Source organism: Oncorhynchus keta, chromosome 28 (genome assembly GCF_023373465.1).
Source record: "Oncorhynchus keta strain PuntledgeMale-10-30-2019 chromosome 28, Oket_V2, whole genome shotgun sequence".
Classification (NCBI taxonomy): Eukaryota; Metazoa; Chordata; class Actinopteri; order Salmoniformes; family Salmonidae; genus Oncorhynchus; species Oncorhynchus keta.
The window spans coordinates 78,346,886-78,367,880 of record NC_068448.1 but is presented as its reverse complement, the minus strand read 5'-3'; the positions used below and the strand labels follow the sequence as shown (position 1 = coordinate 78,367,880).

The 20,995-nt window shown below is 43.2% G+C and overlaps 1 protein-coding gene across 1 annotated transcript; it reads left to right on the top strand.

The window, feature by feature from the left end:
• The first annotated feature begins 1,904 nt into the window (after window positions 1–1,904).
• Window positions 1,905–19,692, top strand: LOC118374986 (translocating chain-associated membrane protein 1-like 1). The gene is made up of 11 exons (XM_052484033.1): window positions 1,905–2,250; window positions 4,101–4,164; window positions 7,360–7,484; window positions 7,829–7,945; window positions 11,957–12,015; window positions 12,328–12,412; window positions 12,627–12,697; window positions 14,622–14,726; window positions 15,044–15,187; window positions 15,740–15,894; window positions 17,116–19,692. Exons 1-11 carry the CDS (start codon window positions 2,128–2,130, stop codon window positions 17,184–17,186), a joined length of 1,119 nt encoding a protein of 372 aa, XP_052339993.1. The 5' UTR covers window positions 1,905–2,127; the 3' UTR covers window positions 17,187–19,692.
• The last annotated feature ends 1,303 nt before the right edge of the window (window positions 19,693–20,995 follow it).

Here is a 20,995-nt window from a genome sequence, read left to right as displayed (position 1 = left end):
CTCCCACAACCTGCACCATCTAGCTTGTACACTTACTCCCCTTTCTGACAGCTGGAGCAGAAAATGGTCCATTGTTATCTAGAAATGCATTTGGAGCATGTTTTTGTGATGTACACTGTTAAATGAGCCCAAATCAAGATAACAAGCTAATATGAAGTCCCTTAGCTATAGCATGTAAAGTTGGCTGGATAGCTAGCTAACAAGCAGCTCATTAGACTCCTGTAGCTAGCTAGTTTTTTTAAACTTACCCACGACCACAAAGCAGCCAATCTTTTGGAGCAAAGCATTGTCAACAGGAGGCACCACCTCTGGTCAAGACTCACTGTTAAATTGAATATCGCCTGGATCGGGGGAGGGGGGCTCCGGCTGGGAAATAACTTTTTGAACAGTCTAACTCAGAATTATAAGTCGTTAACTCTGTCCTCTTTCTAGAATTACATCCTGAAGACCAATGACGTCATGATTTGACCTTGTCGTCGTCCCCCCAGAGTTCCCATTTGTCTTGGAAAGCAGCACGTATCCAGAGAGTGACAGACTTTGATGACAAAATTTGCCCACGAAGGACCGCCGCACATCCTTTCTGTTCAAGTGAGCACAGCACAACGACGTGAGTCCAAACTTGTATATTACACTGCTGCATAAATGATGTAATATGCCAGGGAGATATGCATACTGTAGCGAAGAAAGAAAGAAAGTAATACTAAGTGTATGTTGTTTAGTAAGCTGTTAGTAGGCCTTGTGCCTCACTCTAATAATTTGGTCTATTTTCCACGCTTAATTTCACCTACTGTTCTGACTTGGTGGTGCACATGTAGCCTATAACCTGTTTTGGAGAAATGTAGTAATTGAATATTGTAAGAGCCCTCATTGTCTGCTTACATGCCCCCTTTATTTATCCTACGGTTCTGACTTGGTGTACAGTGAGTACACTGTAGGAATGGCCCATGTTCTGAATTCTGTCGCTGTACATTTCAAAAGTGTTGAAGAAATAGTTATGACTACATCCATCCTAGCTTGCTCATTAATGTCTTTATCGAAATGACGGATTGCCTCTTATACGCTTGTCGTTCACTTATGCCATAGTTTGAACATCTCAATTGTCAGTGGAAACCACATTTGTTTAAGAAAGTCAGCCATATCAGCTATGTTTGGCTAATTCAGTAAATGAAGTTGAATTAACTGTTTTACTGCCAGACAAGGCTCCACTGATAGCCAGGTGTAGCAGTGGCAAGGTGTTGGGACTCTGCTGTTGGGACAGCTTTATGTAGGCCCTAACAGTTTGTGGGCACCATTTGTCACCATTATAGTGCAATTAATGTATTGTTTAGTGTAGTGTCGTGGCTTTGCTGGCATGCATCTCCAACATTTTTTGTTGTTTTTGTTTGCCCCACCAAGATGTACAGGCTAAAATCGCCACTGAGTCAGGCTTCTTCTTCTTCTTCTTTGGACTTTATATGGCGGTTGGCAACCAACTTTAGGGTGCATTACCACCACCCCACTGGATTGGAGTGTGAACCTCACTTCATATTTCAATCACCCACGTGGGTATATGCTCCTAAAAACCAATGAAGATACGCGGGACTTGTAGCCATCAATTCGTCACAAATAGAATCAAGTTCTATTTTAGCGGCTGGCCATGCAGACGCTCGTTGACTCGTGTCAGCAGTTTGGATGCAATGATTGCATAACATGTATGTGCACGTTTATTTTGCAACGCCCGGGCACATAACGTGAGCGGTGTGGTCATCATGTAGCTCGAATATACTTGCGGTGTTGTAGTTGGCGGTTGGCACATAAAACCGACGGTCTGCATACTCCGGACATATAGGGGGCGGTAAACCGCTCACGAACCTTCTAATCTAGAGGGTGTGTAAAAAAAAAAAACTCTCTAGCAGCAACGCGCATCGACTAGATCCTCCCACAAAAAATAAGAGTGACTCGATATTCGTTTGTTGGCCCGTGGTTATGTGTGTGTGTGTGAGCGAGAGCAGCAGGAGGAAGACTGGTGGCTTTCTTTAGCGCTGACGGGGACGGACAGAAAACAATACCGAATACGTGGTCATACCCGATTCACTCTGCTGCTGACTCGCGCCGGTCAATAAAAGTTCACTTTTGGGAGACGTAAAAATGGGGATCCGCAAAAAGACCAACAAGAACCCGCCGGTGTTGAGCCACGAGTTTATCATCCAGAACCATGCAGATATTGTGTCCTGTGTTGCTATGGTGTTCCTCCTCGGGTTGATGTTTGAGGTAAGGCTTGTCCACAGGTTGGAGGGGTCTGGGTTATGCAGTAAGACCTAGCTTTCCAAATAGGCCAATAATGAGCCTAACTATAATGTGTCAACTGGGCAGACAAGATGATTTTGTTCCGTCAAAAGTCTCTTGAAAACGGACATGGCCGATCTACTCTTCCTGCTCTAGTGACAAAGTTTTTTGTTTGTTAGGTTGTCCTTATTCTAATATTCAAGTAAACGGTAATAGCAGATGTGTCTTTTGATTTGAAAAGGCGTGTAGTAGCCTAGTTAGATTTAAAACTGTAACCCATCTGTCGGGTTGCCTATTGTCTGGTCACTTGTACATTTGAGTAACTTGGCCTACGTCGTATAACAACACAAGTGTAGTATTTGGGACAACAAAGTAGCCTAACTGGAACGAGCGTTACATAGATTGTTACATTTTAGCGACCACAAAAATTGCAATTTCGCTGGCTACAATATTGTGCAAGACTGTCCAGCATCGGATACTTTTTTATTCGCAAATAAAGTGTAGGCTACGTGGCAATCACTGGGTGACTGTGAGCTTGTCATCGTTTGTAGGTAGCCCCGCTCGTTCGGAAAAAACAAAGTTAGATACATAAAGTCCTTAGGATCGCCTATTCCGTTTACAAATTTGAAGAGCTTAGGTTTTAGAATTTTTATTTTATTTTTTATTGTTGGTTTACACTGAATTATTTTGGGGGGTTTCATGTTTAGCTTTCTAGGTAGGCTACATGAATCATCCTTTGCTGCGTTAATGTACTAGTTGTAACTAGGAAAGTTTTACTTACTAACCGGTGGTAGTTATACATGTGCTGCGTTATTCCATTTGCAGGTTGTACATTTCCGAGTTTCCTAGTTCCGACTTCGACGTGAATGCAGCATAAAATTCAGCGCCAGCATTGAGCTGAGGGGAGACGCATTATGGGAGTTTGCGTTCTTGTGCATTGATGTGCTGTTGACATTGACGATGCACACCGAATATAAATAACCTACTGCATTACAAAACAGAGTTGTACGAATGCATAGTTATGAATCAGTCTTTCCATTTATATACGTCTTAATACAATCCAAATCCCCGGTTTTCCATTCAATCTTATCTGTATTATTGGATTTAAGGGTTTGCAAGCTCGACATCACATACACATGGTTAGCGGATGTCGATGCGAGTGTAGCGAAATGCTTGTGCTTCTAGTTCCGACAATGCAATAATAATCGAGTAATCTAACCTAACAATTTCACAACAGCTACATTATACACACAAGTGTAAAGGGATAAAGAATATGTACATAAGATATGAATGAGTGATGGTACATAACGGCATAGGCAAGATGCAGTAGATGGTATAGAGTACAGTTTTATACATATGAGATGAGTAATGTAGGGTATGTAAATATAGAGGCATAGTTTAAAGTGGCTAGTGATACATGCATTACATAAAGATACAGTAGATGGTATCGAGTACAGTATATACACATGAGATGAGTAATGTAGGGTATGTCACCTTATATAATGTTTACATGTGTTTCTGTCTGATACTTTGTGGTCTAGTCGGTAAATCTACAATGCTACCTGGTTTGTTGAACACCACCGTAAGCTACCCACAGAGAGGCCAGAAGGCTAATGAGAAAATCATGCTGTGGTTTGCTTTTAGTCAATGACTCCGATAAAAGCACCTGGGTGTGTCACAAACGGCACCCTATTCACTATATAGTGCACTACTTTAGACCAGAGCCAGGCTAAGTAAACGCACTATATAGGGAATAGGGTGCTATTGGGGACTGAACCCTGTGTTTTCATGTCCTTTAATCAATCCTCTCCCTTGTCCCCCCCGCTGTGATGCAGGTCACCTCGAAGGTTGCAGTGCTGTTCATCACTGTCCAATACAACATTACCATCTCTGAAAACGGTCAGTTTAACTTCTTTAGTGGCTCCACCTGAATCTGCCTTTTTTTTTTTCTTCACTGGGTCAAACAGTGAAGCTCTAAAAAAGACAAAGGATCTTGTATGGAGGTGGTATCTTTCTCTTATTGCTTTCCAAACCTTTTTTTTCTGTGAAATTTTATTCTGAACGAATTCCAAGTCAACAATTACCTTCCCTTCTTGTCCACCTGTTCTTTAGTGTGTGTGTGGAACTAGTCTGCCTGTTATCCAGTATAGAAACAATGACTAGAATCTACAGACCACTTGTAGTTGTTGAATTAGAAGGCCTCTCCTGTGTGTTTAGAGAATAGAAGTTCTCACATGGCCTACCAGTTCCAGAACACCTTCTTTCAGAGCTTTCCTTTTTTTCCCCATGTGGAGCTACGTTTAGTCTCCCTGATTTCATAAAGTCGTCCTGCTAGGTCGTCCTGCTAGGTCGTCCTGCTAGGTCGTCCTGCTAGGTCGTCCTGCTAGGTCGTCCTGCTAGGTCCTCCTGCTAGGTCCTCCTGCTAGGTCCTCCTGCTAGGTCCTCCTGCTAGGTCCTCCTGCTAGGTCCTCCTGCTAGGTCCTCCTGCTAGGTCGTCCTGCTAGGTCCTCCTGCTAGGTCGTCCTGCTAGGTCCTCCTGCTAGGTCCTCCTGCTAGGTCGTCCTGCTAGGTCCTCCTGCTAGGTCGTCCTGCTAGGTCGTCCTGCTAGGTCGTCCTGCTGCTAGGTCCTGCTAGGGTCCTGCTAGGTCCTGCTAGGTTAGTCCTGCTAGGTCGTCCTGCTAGGTCCTCCTAGGTCGTCCTGAGGTCGTCCTGCTAGGTCCTCCTGCTAGGTCCTCCTTAGGTCCTCCTGGTCGTCCTGCTAGGTGGAGGTCGTCCTGCTAGGTCGTCCTGCTAGGTCGTCCTGCTAGGTCGTCCTGCTAGGTCGTCCTGCTAGGTCGTCCTGCTAGGTCGTCCTAGAAGGATTGGGGCTGGAGTGTAAACAGGCCACAATATCAGAGGTCTTGTGTGAGTCCCAAATTGCCACCTATTTCCTAAATATTGCTCTATATTTGACCAGGGCCCATTGGGTAGTGCATTATCAAGGGTAGCATTTGTGACACAATCCTCGTCTCATCTCAAGTTGAATGAATGTTATTTTACACACTCCTGCATTTAAAGCCACGAATGACGAGGGCTTGTGGAATGATGGAATGTGCTTTATGATGTCGGGTTTTATTTGAAGAGCTGATAGTCTTATCAGAGTCAGGACGCCCGTCCAAAATACCACCCTATTCCCTTTATATAGTGCACTACTTTTGATTAGAGCCCTATGGACCCTGGTCTAAAGTAGTGCACTATATAGGAAAGAGTGCCATTTGGGACACAGACCCCCTCAGTCATTCATTATTAACAGGCTGATGTTTGTTGAAGCTAAATTACCACAGTAGCGGGTCAGGCAGGACTTTGGTAGTGACGTTGCTTGAGTAAAACCTTGTGCTTTTAGAGGCTTCGTGAAGCAAATATGTTTAAAAAGTGAGGTAACTATAATATAATAATATATATATGTAACTTTAATATAATTGTAACGATCTGTATTCGAGGTCTACTGATTATGATTTTTTTAGACGCTGATACCTATTTTAATGGAGGACCAAAAAAAAGGCGATACCGATTAATCAGACTATTTTTTTTTATTAAAAAAAAATATATATTTGTAATAATGACAATTACAACAATGATGGATGAACCCATTTATTTTAACCTAGTATAATACATATATAAAAACTATTTAGTCTCAAATAATGAAACATGTTCAATTTGGTTTAAATAATGTAAAAACAAAGTGTTGGAGAAGAAAGTAAAAGTGCAATATGTGCCATGTAAAAAAGCTAACGTTTCAGTTCCTTGCTCAGAACATGAGAACATATGAAAGCTGATGGTTCCTTTTAACATGAGTCTTCAATATTCCCAGGTAAGACGTTTTAGGTTGTAGTTATTATAGGACAATTTCTCTCTATACCATTTGTATTTCATAGATCTTTGACTATTGTATGTTCTCATAGGCACTATAGTTCCCAGTTAAGAAGTTTTAGGTTGTAGTTATTATAGGGATTAGGAGCATCGACTATTTCTCGCTATACCATTTTATATTTCATATAGAGTTGAAGTTGGAAGTTTGCATACACCTTAGCCAAATGCATTTAAACTCAGTTTTTCCACAATTCCTGACATTAAATCCTAATAACAATTCCCTGTTTTAGAGAAGTAAAGGGCTGTTTGAATGACTGCTTACGAGCCTACTGCTTCCTACCACCGCTCAGTCGGACTGCTCTATCAAATAGTATAATTAATTATAATAAACACACAGAAATACGAGCCGTAGGTCATTAAATAGTCAAATCCGGAAACTGTCATTTCGAAAACAAAACGTTTATTCTTTCAGTGAAATACGGAACAGTTCCTTCCGTGTTTTATCGAACGGGTGACATCCCTAAGTCTAAATATTCTTGTTACATTGTACAACCTTCAATGTTATGTCATAATTATGTACAATTCTGGCAAATTAATTACGGTCTTTGTTAGGAAGAAACACAGTTCGCAACGAGCCAGGCGGCCCAAACTGTTGCATATACCCTGACTCTGCTTGCACTGAACGCAAGAGAAGAGCCACAATTTCCCTAGTTAATATTTCCTGCCAACATGCATTTATTTTAACTAAATATGCAGGTTTATAAAAATATACTTCTGTTTTTTTGTGTGTTTTTGACGTTGCAATGTAATCGGCCATAGTTGGTGTCCAAAAAGGCCGATTACCGATTGTTATGAGAACTTGAAATCGGCCCAAATTAATCGTGCGTACAGATTTAATCGGTCAACCTCTAATCTGTATGCATCTCTTCCATCAGAGGGTCCAGAAGAGACTGTTTTGAACAACTTCTTATCAATGTATATACAGTATAATAAGGCAACTATGAAGGGTTATAAAAGGCTTAGTAAATGCTTCGTGTCTCCCTACTAGAGGAGCGCGTAGTGAACCACTTCCCCCACGGTAATGAAGGCTCTTCAGCTCCGAGGCTGCCTGCTAGCAAGGAATCTCGTAACGTTCTAGAAGGCGGTGATGTTCTATTTACTAATAGAAAGGGCTGGGGCCGTAGCGTCAAGGCTCTATGAACAGGCTTGTGAAGGGACCATGCGTTCTCTATGTCTCCCTATCAGAGGGCCTGCCAGAGGAGAGTGTGGTGAACCACTTCCACCACGGTCTGAAGGATGTGGCTACGGTCTTCTTCTACATGCTGGTGGCCATCATTATCCACGCCATCATTCAGGAGTATGTTCTGGACGTAAGTACTGGCACTCACTCAAACACACTTCCTGTGTTTTTCTGTATATTTCATTGGTTATTATAGTCTTATTTATATTCATATATTCTTTATATTTATATATTCTGACGGCGAAGTTGATCATCCGACACTGATAATCGCTGATGTTCATTTCATTGGTTATTATAGTCTTATTTGATTAAAAAAAAAAAAAAATCAAACATTAAAACAAATGACATTCAAGACAACCACGGATCCGTTTGATATTCTGACGGCGAAGTCCAACACTGATACTTGCTGATCAGTTTGACCTCGACTAACTCATTGTCATGTGTCTCTTTTTTATTTTATTTTTATATATATAGAAAATCAACCGGAAGATGCACTTCTCTAAGACCAAGCACAGCAAGTTCAACGAGTCAGGCCAGCTCTCTGCCTTCTACCTGTTCTCCTTCGGATGGGGAACCAACATCCTCATGTCGGTAGGTAGATGTGTGTGTGGGGCACGAGCATCGTTATATCACTACATGGTTTAAACTATTAGTTTACGTGTGTGTGGATGTTAATAGGTGATTTAAAAAAAATGTTTTAATACTTGACTATTTGTTTACTGTGTATAACTGTGTGTGTTTTGAATCTGTGTGTCTGCATTGGGCTCTTGACTTTGTCTGAAAGTGGGGGTGGAAAAGCTTTGGGGGGGGGGGGGGGTCTTGACTTTTTTATTGGCGCTGCTGTCGACATGAAGTGTTTCAAATGAACTTGTCTCAGCAGCATATATTTAATACAGAGAGGGTAGAAATGTCTTATTTGGTGGATATTACTTACCGAGGAGACAGACAGACCTGGCGCCGGGGGGGTGGGTGGGGGGGAGGGGGGGCTGTTGGGAGCGTGGGGGGGGGGCTGTTGGGAGCGGTGGGAGGGGCTGTTGGGAGCGGGGGGGTGGGGGGGTTCTTGCACTGGAATTGTTTTACTGTCTACTTAAATCCTGCTTTACCACAAACATGAAGTTCAAATACTGACACTTAGACAGACCATTGAGTACTTTTTGAACTGACAGTTTGGCTCGATAGTCTCCATCTGCAATGTATCAACACAATGGACAGCACCCTACACACTAAAGCAAGGCCGTTTTGGTAATGCATATAGGCTACGAGCGAGGCCGTTTTGGTAATGCATATATGCTACGAGTGAGGCCGTTTTGGTAATGAATATAGGCTACAAGCAAGGCCGTTTTGGTAATGAATATAGGCTACGAGCAAGGCCGTTTTGGTAATGCATATAGGCTACGAGCAAGGCCGTTTTGGTAATGAATATAGGCTACGAGCAAGGCCGTTTTGGTAATGCATATATGCTACGAGCAAGGCCGTTTTGGTAATGAATATATAGGCGTTTTGGTATCGGGCTGTTTTTAATAAGTGTATAAACCCAATGTGAATACAGCCGAAAACACACAACTGTCTTTAAATGAAAGAAGGTCTGCAAAACAAAAATCAATAAATCAGGTCAAGGAGGAGCCCGACGTTATTCCAGGACGCGTATTCACTGTAGTTTTCAACCTCTCCTTGTCCCAGTCTGTAATCCCCACACCTTTTTATGATGACTGACATCATTCTTCTTCCCAAGAACACTTAAGGCTTGGTGTCACAATAACTACCACCCTGTAGCACTCACATCTGTAATCAGGAAGTGCTTTGAGAGTTATGGTTATGGCAACATATTAACTCCGTCAGCCCAGACACCCGAGACCCACTCTAATTTGCATACTGCCCCCAACAGATTCACAGATGACGCAGTCGTTTTTTTTCATTTTCTCCCAATTTTTCCGATGGGCTGCAGTGGAGCGGGTCAAGCGCTTTAACTTCCTTGGTGTCCACATCACTGGGTCTTCAATGTTCTACAGCTCTACCTTTAGAGCATCATGACTGTCCCACATCACTGGGTCTTCAATGTTCTACAGCTGTACCATTGAGAGCATCATGACTGTCCCACATCACTGGGTCTTCAATGTTCTACAGCTGTACCATTGAGAGCATCATGACTGTGCCTCCGTCCCTCTCCTCACTCCTCCCTGGGCTCGAACCAGGAACACATCGACAACAGCCAACAACAGTATATAGTATGATGACCCTGTATATAGTGGAACTGACCCTGTATGTAGTGGAACTGACCCTGTATATAGTGTAATGTACAGTGCATTCGGGAAGTATTCAGACCCCTTGACTTTTTCCACATTTTGTTATGTTACAGACTTATTCTAAAATTGTATTAAATTGTTTCCCCCCCTCATCAATCTACACACAATACTCCATAATATCACAATACCCCATAGTGGCATCACTATACCCCATAATAACATCACAATACCCCATAATGGCATCACTATACCCCATAGTGACATCACAATACCCCATAGTGACATCTCCCAATTTTCCATAGTGACATCCTATGGGCTGCAGTGGACGGGTCAAGCGCTTTAACCCTTGGTGTGACATCACTGGGTCCCAATGTGACATCAGATATACCCCATTTAGTGACATCACTGTGCCTCCGTCCATAGTGACATCACTACCCCATAATAACATCACAACAGCCCCATCAAAGCACTATACCCATGCAGAGCATAATAACATCACAAGTCTCAGAGCCATAGTGGCATCACTATTAGCACCCATAATAACATCACATTGGTTACACCAATGAGTGACATCATATACCCCAGCGCTAGTGACATCGAAGTGCTGTTTGAATGACCCCATAGAGCCTGCTGCTGCCTACCCCATAGTCATCACTATATCAAATAATAACATCACTATACCCCATAATAACATCACAATACCCCATAGTGGCATCACTATACCCCATAATAACATCACAAAACTTTTACCCCATAGTGACATCATTTATACCCCATAATAGTATCACAAGTGACATCACTATACCCCATGTAGTGGAACTGACCCTATATTGTGTAATAACATCACTATATTCAGACCCCATAATAACATCACAACATTTTGTTATAGTTACAGACATCTAAAATTGTATTAAATTGTCTCCCCCTCATCAGTGACATCACAATACCCCATAATGACATCACTATACCCCATAGTGGCATCACTATACCCCATAATGGCATCACTATACCCATAATAAATCACAATACCCCATTTTAGTGACATCACATGGTTAGCAGATGTTAATAGTGGCAAAATCACTAGTACCCCATAGTGCATGACTAACCCCAAGTGGCATCACTAACCCCATAAGTAGGGCATCACAATTATATATAGTGGCATCACTATGGCTAGTGCATCATATTTACATCATAGTGGCATCACATTCCCATTTTAAAGTGGCCCCAGTTAGTGACATCAATACCCCATAGTGACATCACAATACCCCATAGTGGCATCACAATACCCCATAGTGGCATCACAATACCCAGTCTGGCCTTGAGTGGCATCACTTTGATGCACCTACCCCTTCTGGATGAGTGGCATGAACAATACCCCATAGTGGTTGATGTCCTTGACTGATCTTTAGTGGCATCACTATAACATCGGGTGGCATCACAATACCCCATAGTGGCATCAGTTTACCCCGGTGATAGTGGCATCACCTATACCCCTAGTGAGCATCACTATACGGTTGAGGGTGACAAAGCAAAAACAGTTTTTTAGAAATGCCCGCAAATTTATTACGATTGTAAAATCAACTGAAATCACATTTACATAAGTATTCAAACCTTTTTCAGTCCTTTGTTGAAGAGCCTTTGGCCTTCTTCAGACGCTGTCAGTTATAGCCAATTGAGTTTGTCTGTGATGGTATGATGAACTTAAAGCTTGCACCCTCTCCACTACTGTTCCATTTGGGGAGTTTCTCCCATTCTTCTCTGCAGATCCTCTCAAGATCTGTCCCGTTGGATTGGGAACATTGCTACACAGCTATTTTCAGGTCTCTCCAGAGATGTTCGATTGGGTTCAAGTCCGGGCTCTGGCTGGGCCACACAAGGACATTCGGAGATATGTCCCGAAGCCACTCCTGCATTGTCTTGTCTGTGTGCTTAGGGTCATTGTCCTGTTGGGGCGAAGGTTCACCTTCCAGTCTGAGGTCCTGAGTGCTTGGAAGCAGGTTTTCATCAAGGATCTCTCTGTACTTGACTCCGTTCATTTTTACCTCCATATTAAAAATCATCCTATCCTGGTGACACTTCTGGAGGGAGGTAGGTTTTTAACGAGGAGCTGGCTGGGCTTTTGCAGCGGCCTCTCTGCGGTCTGAGTTTTAAATCCATTGTGGCTGGTGAGAGCTAAATAAGCTCGCTCATTTTACAGCTGGAGGCGGGGCGTGAGACTGAGTTGAGTGAATTCAAAATGAAATGTAAAAGGCGTATCACGTTATTCACGTAGCCAGCCACACAGATTAGCATTTCTCCTCTCTCTTCTTGTCCTCCTTATGATCATATATATTTCTTTCTTTCTAATATTCTCGTCCAGGAGAACTTCCTGTCCAACCCAGTGAATCTGTGGGAAGGCTACCCCCATACCTTAATGCCGTAAGTACTGGAGTCAAACCATGTAAACACAACTAAACACAACGCAAACAAGTACTCCCCATGTTTTTTTAAAGAGCCATGTGTACAACTAAACACAAACATTTCCATGTGTTTTCCATATCGCCCCCTAGTGGTTTCCTTTTGTAATGACCAACCACCACTCATCATTTTATTTTATTTTTTATTTTTTTTTACCTTTATTTAACTAGGCAGGTCAGTTAAAGAACAAATTCTTATTTTCAATGACGGCCTGGGAACAGTGGGTTAACTGTAGAATTGACAGACTTGGTGTTTTGTTTGTCCTGCTTGTAGGTTTCAGATGAAGTTCTTTTTCATCTGTCAGATGGGCTACTGGCTTCACGCTCTGCCCGAGCTCTACTTTCAGAAGACCAAGAAGGTGTGTGTGTGTGTGTGTGTGTGTGTGTGTGTGTGTGTGTGTGTGTGTGTGTGTGTGTGTGTGTGTGTGTGAACTAGAATGACTAGGCATTGCGTGTTTGATTTCCATACATTAACATTGTTTTAAAAAAATCATAATTTCAAACATTTGCTCGAGGGCATTAAGCTCACTAACAGAGTGAGTATTTTACTGACATCGTGTGTGTGTTGTGTAGGAGGATATTCCTCGTCAGCTGGTGTATATCGCTCTGTACTTGGTCCACATCGCAGGAGCCTACATCCTCAAGTAAGACCTGGTTCACGTCATCATTACTGTGGGTTCACGTCATCATTACTGTGGGTTCACCAACATTACTAAACACAACACAAACAAGTACCAACATTACTGTGGGTTCAACTAAACACAAACATTACATGTGGGTTCACGCCCATTACTGTGGGTTCACTTTGTAATGACCAACCACCACTGTGGGTTTTTTTATTTCAACATTACTGTGGGTTCACCATCATTACTGGGTTCACGTTAAAGAACATTACTGTGGGTTCACATCAACATTACTGTGGGTTCACGTCAACATTACTGTGGGTTCACGTCAACATTACTGCGGGTTCACATCAACATTCTGCGGGTTCACGTCACATTACTGTGGGTTCACGTCAACATTACTGTGGGTTCAGACGACCAACATTACTGTGGGTTCACGTCAACATTACTGTGTGGTTCAGTCAACATTACTGCGTGGATCACATTAACATTACTGTGGGTTCATTTCAACATTACTGTGGGTTCACATCACATAACTGTGGGTTCACGACAACGTTACTGTGGGTTCACGTCAACATTACTGTGGGTTCACATCAACATTACTGTGGGTTCACGTCAACATTACTGTGGGTTCACGTCAACATTACTGTGGGTTCACGTCAACATTACTGTGGGTTCACGTCAACATTACTGTGGGTTCACGTCAACATTACTGTGGGTTCACGTCAACATTACTGTGGGTTCACGTCAACATTACTGTGGGTTCACGTCAACATTACTGCGGGTTCACGTCAACATTACTGTGGGTTCACGTCAACATTACTGCGGGATCACGGCAACATTACTGCGGGATCACGGCAACATTACTGCGGGATCACGGCAACATTACTGCGGGTTCACATCAACATTACTGCGGGATCACGGCAACATTACTGTGGGTTCACATCAACATTACTGCGGGATCACGGCAACATTACTGCGGGATCACGGCAACATTACTGCGGGATCACGGCAACATTACTGCGGGATCACGGCAACATTACTGCGGGATCACGGCAACATTACTGCGGGATCACGGCAACATTACTGCGGGATCACGGCGACGTTACTGCGGGTTCACGGCAACATTACTGCGGGATCACGGCAACATTACTGCGGGATCACGGCACCATTACTGGGTTCACGGCAACATTACTGCGGGTTCACGCAACATTACTGCGGGTTCACGGCAACATTACTGCGGGTTCACGGCAACGTTACTGCGGGATCACGGCGTTACTGCGGGATCACGCGGCGTTACTGCGGGTTCACGCCAACGTTAGTGCGGGTTCACGCCAACGTTAGTGCGGGTTCACGGCACCGTTAGTGCGGGTTCACGGCACCGTTAGTGCGGGTTCACGGCAACGTTAGTGCGGGTTCACGCAACGCGTTAGTGCGGGTTCACGGCGGCGTTAGTGCGGGTTCACGGCAACGTTAGTGCGGGTTCACGGCACCGTTAGTGCGGGTTCACGGCGGCGTTAGTGCGGGTTCACGTCACCGTTAGTGCGGTTCACGGCACCGTTAGTGCGGTTCACGGCACCGTTAGTGCGGTTCACGCAACGTTAGTGCGGGTTCACGTCGGCGTTAGTGCGGTTCACGGCAACGTTAGTGCGGTTCGCGTCAACGTCAGTGCGGGTTCACGCGGCGTCAGTGCGGGTTCACGGCAACGTTACTGCGGGTTCACGGCGACGTCAGTGCGCGTTCGCGTCAACATGTTGTTGTTTATTATTATTGAGTAGGCCTGCTCCCACGCTCAACCTTAGCTGAACTTAGTAGCTTCAGTATGTCCCAATACTTTATCTACTTTTTGGTGCTTTCTGGGGCCTTTTTTAACTTACAAAAATAGATCATGGTGATAGCTACTTCTCTATGAAGCGTCTAACGGCGTCCATTTTGTGTCTTCCAGTCTGAATCGTCTGGCTCTGGTCCTGCTGGTGTTGCACTGCTTCGTAGAGCTCCTCTTCCACGTGTCCCGCCTGGTCTACTTCAGCAACGAGAAGAGACAGACTGGGTGAACACACACACACACACACACACACACACACACACACACACACACACACACAGAAGAGACCGACTGTGTCAGTTGAGGTCACACACTGAGTGAGTTGAAGTTGAGGACACACAGCATACTTCAAAGCCCTTACAAGATGCCATATTAGCATTTTAGACAAGGAAGTTGGTCTAGCTAGCTACACTCTCTTAAGATCTTGAGTAATGATAGTGTTTATATCAATTGGAAAAAGAAGATGGAGAACGGAGGCAATAGATGTTATGGGCATCTAACGTGTGTGTGTGTGTGTGTGTGTGTGTCTCTCTCTCTCCTAGGTTTACTGTCTGGGCAGTACTGTTTGTTCTTGGACGGCTGCTCACCCTGTCCCTGTCTGTCCTGACTGTGGGTTTCGGCCTGGCCAACGCTGATCAACAGGTACTGGACCTGGCTATCGGAAACTTCAACGTGCTCTTTGTTCGGTAAGAGAGTGAGTGTGTGTGTGTGTGGGGGGGGATGACTTGACTAGACCGAGACTGAGCAATATGAACCGCAGATAGGCGCAATGCAAGACTGTAACCTCACACTGTCTGACATGTGCATTGCATTGCATTTCAGGTGCACGGTGCATTGCATTTCAGGTGCACGGTGCATTGCATTTCAGGTGCACGGTGCATTGCATTGCATTGCACGTGCACGGTGCATTGCATTTCACGTGCACATTCCATTGCATTGCACATGCACGGTGCATTGCATTTCACGTGCACATTCCATTGCATTTCAGGTGCACGGTGCATTGCATTGCATTTCAGGTGCACGGTGCATTGCATTGCATTTCAGGTGCACGGTGCATTTCACTCTACTGCTGGATCAAAACACCAGAGACATTTGGCCTTGGTTGTGGTGGAAGTTGGCCAAGCTGTTTAATTTGTGAATTGCTGTGAAACCACATAAATGAATCAGTCTTCATGAATCAACCACTTCATACTTTAGGTGTGGCTAACACCTTTTTTTTTTTATATCCTTCCCCAAAGGATCACTGTGCTGGCGACCATCTGTGTGACTCAGGCCTTCATGATGTGGAAGTTCATCAACTTCCAGCTGAGGAGGTGGAGAGAGCAGGCCCAGGCCCAGCCCGTGAAACCCAAGAAGCCCCAAGCTCCCAAGAGCAAGTCTAAGAAAGACAAAGGTGAGCAGAACTACATACCAGAGGATAGTTGCAGAAACCCAGGAAGCGACACTATATAACCCAGGGAGCGACACTATATGACCCAGGAAGCGACACTATATGACCCAGGAAGCGACACTATATGACCCAGGAAGCGACACTATATGACCCAGGAAGCGACACTATATGACCCAGGAAGCGACACTATATGACCCAGGAAGCGACACTATATGACCCAGGAAGCGACACTATATGACCCAGGAAGCGACACTATATGACCCAGGAAGCGACACTATATAACCCAGGAAGCGACACTATATAACCCTGGAAGCGACACTATATAACCCTGGAAGCGACACTATATAACCCTGGAAGCGACACTATATAACCCTGGAAGCGACACTATATAACCCTGGAAGCGACACTATATAACCCAGGAAGCGACACTATATAACCCAGGAAGCGACACTATATAACCCAGGAAGCGACACTATATAACCCAGGAAGCGACACTATATAACCCAGGAAGCGACACTATATAACCCTGGAAGGGACACTATATAACCCTGGAAGGGACACTATATAACCCTGGAAGGGACACTATATAACCCTGGAAGCGACACTATATAACCCTGGAAGCGACACTATATAACCCTGGAAGCGACACTATATAACCCTGGAAGCGACACTATATAACCCTGGAAGCGACACTATATAACCCTGGAAGCGACACTATATAACCCTGGAAGCGACACTATATAACCCTGTGAAAGACATATATAACCCTGGGGAACTATATTTAATTTTTATATTGACACTTTAACCCTATTGTTTTATATATATTTTATTTTGTTTTAATGAAGACACTTATTGTAGTTTTCAGATTCAAGTGAGGAGAATGTCATTATAGCCCTGTTAGTTTTTTTTCACTATATTGCTCCATGTACCTTCACTATATAGCCCAGGTCGACACTATATGCCCAGCCACTATATGGAGTGAACCCAGGAAGTACACTATACTAGAATGCTAGAAAATACACATTGATAATGTGAAAGAATATGTCTGGGGGAAGTATATTTATATTTTTATATTGCTTTTATATTGTTTTATATATATTTTATTTTGTTTTAATGAAGTTATTGTAGTTTTTCAGATTCAAGTGAGGAGAATGTCATTATACTGTTAGTTTTTTTTCACTCTCTTGCTCCATGTACCTTCACTTCCTTCTCTGTCGTTTGCAGCCAATGGAGTGAACGGAGTAAGTTCCAACGGAGCTGATTCGCCGAGATCAAAGAAAGAGAAGTCCTCATAAAGTCCCCTCCAACCCCTACCCACCCCAAAAAGACTCCCTTATATCCTGTCCTCCTCAACCCCTACCCACCCCAAAAAGACTCCCTTATATCCTGCCCCCCCTCAACCCCTACACACCCCAAAAAGACTCCCTTATATCCTGTCCCCCCTCAACCCTCCAACCCCTACACACCCCAAAAAGACTCCTATATCCCTGTCCCCCTCCAACCCCTACCCACCCCAAAAAGACTCCCCTATATCCCTGTCCCCCTCCAACCCCTACCCACCCCAAAAAGACTCTCCTATATCCCTGTCCCCCTCCAACCCCTACCCACCCCAAAAAGACTCCCCTATATCCTGTCCCCCTCATGCTGCATCCAGCCTTCTCAAGCCACTGCTCTAGCTGTTGTCAACAGCCCAATCCCAAATCCACCCCTAGACCCTATACCAGGGAGCATCAACTAGTTTCAGCCGCAGGCCAAGTTTTTTTTCTTCTTGAGCGGATGGTCAGGGGGCCGGAACATAATTACAAATCATTTGTAGACTGCAAATTGACCGCATCAAACCCAAACAGATATAATATTTGACTAAAACATAATAATTTCAAACCTTGTTTACGTTCGTATACAATCACTTTGGAACATTATTTCTAAAATGTAAAATGACTTGGAGCTGATTGGCTGGTGTTTCTAGTCTTATGTCCAACACTAAAAAAATACAAATAAAATGGGCCTCCAGTTGGGGAACCCTGGCCCCCCTAAGCACTTCTGGAGATCAAAATGTATTGAATTGGTATAAGCAGTATGGTGAAACTTCAACCTAGATCTTATCATCTGAAGGACTACAGCTCCTCCCAGTAGGACTACAAACTCCACAATGCATCTCTGCTTTATCTGCTCCTTGCCAATCTCAAGTGATCCCGATGTTTTTTTTTCTCCCATTATCGTCACGTGCCATTACTACAGAAAAAGAAAATAATAATACAAAAAAATATATATATAACTTATTTAAGTGCCTATTGATACAGATTGTTTTGTACAGTTTTAAAATTTCAGGAATGATGGAGAAGAAAAAGAAATCAGTGTTTTCAGTTTCTAAAGTCAAACATTTCATATGCCATTTTTTTTTTCCCTTCCAACATTTTCATTTATCAGACTGTATGACATTCTGTTTCTTTAACAAAAAGGGCTTCTTGAATTCATTCCCATCTGTTTGGAATCACGAGCAGAGAAACTCCATGCACCTGCCTACTTTCCCTCAGTCTGTATCAGAGGTTTTAGTTACATCGTTCTTCTTACCTTTTCCAGTAGTTGAAACGGCTTCATTCCCCCTTGTTTCCTTTCCTTCATCAACACAAGGGTTTTACTAGACTGGATGGGATTCATTGCTTTCCCACCACAGTGCTTTAACCTACCAGTGTGTGTGTGTGTCCCAAGTGCCATTCTTATTCCCAATATAGTGCTCCACTTTTGATATAATATAGTGCTCCACTTTTGTATTGGTCGTGGTCAAAAGTAGTGCACTACAGAAGGAATGGGGTTCCATCTGAGTCCCAGACATTCTCTCAGGACACTGGCAGTGAGAACGCAGGACAGGGAACAAGGACAGGAAGCCATTCTAGAGAATTTAGAGTTTTAATTTGCTTTTCAAGCCTTTTGCGTTGGTGCTGTAAAAAACGGGTGCCTGTTTTACGTCTCTGTTTAATATGCATCCTTCCTGTGGTCTTTTCTTCCCTGAAACAATCGCTGATCTGACGTGGTTGGACAGGGCTGTTTAGCCCAATCCAGCCAATGGTAGGATCAGTGGTCACTCTCTGTGGAGGGAGGAAGCTATTATTGATGTGCATCCTAAATGACACCCTATTACACACACACACACACACACACACACACACACACACACACACACACATATATATATATATATATATATATATATATATATATATATATATATATACATACATGCATGCATACATTAGTGCACTACTTATGACCTCAGCCCATTGTCTCTGTACACTATAATAGGGAATAGGGTGCCATGACCACTGCCCATATATATATGTGTCATTTGGGATACAACTGTGGAGTTATGTTGTTTTTAGAGATAATCTAGAGTGCCTACCAAGGCACTGACAGGATATGTTCCCTATATCTCTCTCTTCAGATCTACATGAAGGGCTGTGAGCTAAATGGCACCCCATTTCCCTATATAGTGCACTACTTTTTGACTAGGACTCGGGTGTAAAGTAGTGCACTATATAAAGACAATTAGGGTGCCATTTGGGATGTCGACATTGTATTTATGTCTCCTTTGACCACGTCCACGAGAATATAATTTTGTTGTTGAAGACATTATGGATAAAGAAATGTTTCGTTGTTCTGTTTTTATGCCCTTTTTTTAAATTTTAACTGAACGTGCCAAATGCTAGTTCTCCTCATGACCCAGGGCATAAAACCCACCCTGGCGCTTTACTGTTGTTCAACATGCCCACTCGTTGCCATTAAACATTATTTACACAAAAGAAACGTGTCAAATTGTTATTAAACCACGATGCGATTTGTAGAAATATAGTGAAGTTGTATAATGTTTGACTGCGATGTGGTTGTCTTATCTATTAGTTGAATGTGGCGGCAGGGTAGCCTAGTGGTTAGAGCGTTGGACTAGTAACCGGAAGGTTGCAAGTTCAATCCCCTGATCTGACAAGGTCGTTCTGCCCCTGAACAATAATAATAATAATATGCCATTTAGCAGACGCTTTTATCCAAAGCGACTTACAGTCATGTGTGCATACATTCTACGTTCTTCCTAGGCCGTCATTGAAAATAAGAATATGTTCTTAACTGACTTGCCTAGTTAAATAAAGGTAAAAAAAAAAAGAAATGAACTGACTGAATAAGATGCTAAATTAATAAGATGCTAAATGACCAAAAATGTAATTGTGAAAATGCATATAAATTATAATGAATTTTACTACCTCAACACTTACTACCAATGACACTTCAGCTAGAGGTGAGGAGACTGGTCGCTGGTTCGATACCTGGGGTCGACTAGGTGAAAAATCTGTCGGTGCCCATTGAGCAAGGCACTTAACCGTAATTGCTCCTGTAAGTTGCTCTATACAGAAGATAGCCCTATTTGGTAAAATATCAAGTCCATATTATGGCAAGAACAGCTCAAATAAGCAAAGAGAAATGAAAATCCATTACTTTTAAGTCAATCTGGAAAGTTTCAAGAACTTTGAAAGTGTCTTCAAGTGCTGTCTCAAAAACCATCAAGATGTGATGAAACTGGCTCTCATGAGGACCGCCAGAGGAAAGGAAGACCCAGAGTTACCTCTGTTGCAGAGGATTAGTTCATTAGAGTTAACTGGCTCTCATGAGGACCACCACAGGAAAGGAAGACCCAGAGTTACCTCTGCTGCAGACAATCAGTTCATTAGTTACCAGCCTCAGATTGCAGCCCAAATAAATGCTTCACAGAGTTCGAGTAACAGACACACATCTCAACATCAACTGTTCTGAGGAGACTGTGTGAATCAGGCCTTCGTGGTCGAATTGCTGCAAAGAAACCACTACTAAAGGACACCAATAATAAGAAGAGACTTACTTGGGCCAAGAAACAGGAGCAACGGACATTAGACCGGTGGAAATCTGTCCTTTGGTCTGATGAGTCCAATGAGAGATTTGTGGTTCCATCCACCATGTCTTTGTAGGTAAACGGATGATCTCTCAGCATGTGTGGTTCCAACCGTGAAGCATGGAGGAGGAGGTGTGGGGGTTGTTTGCTGGTGACACTGTCTGTGATTCATATATATATATATATTATTTT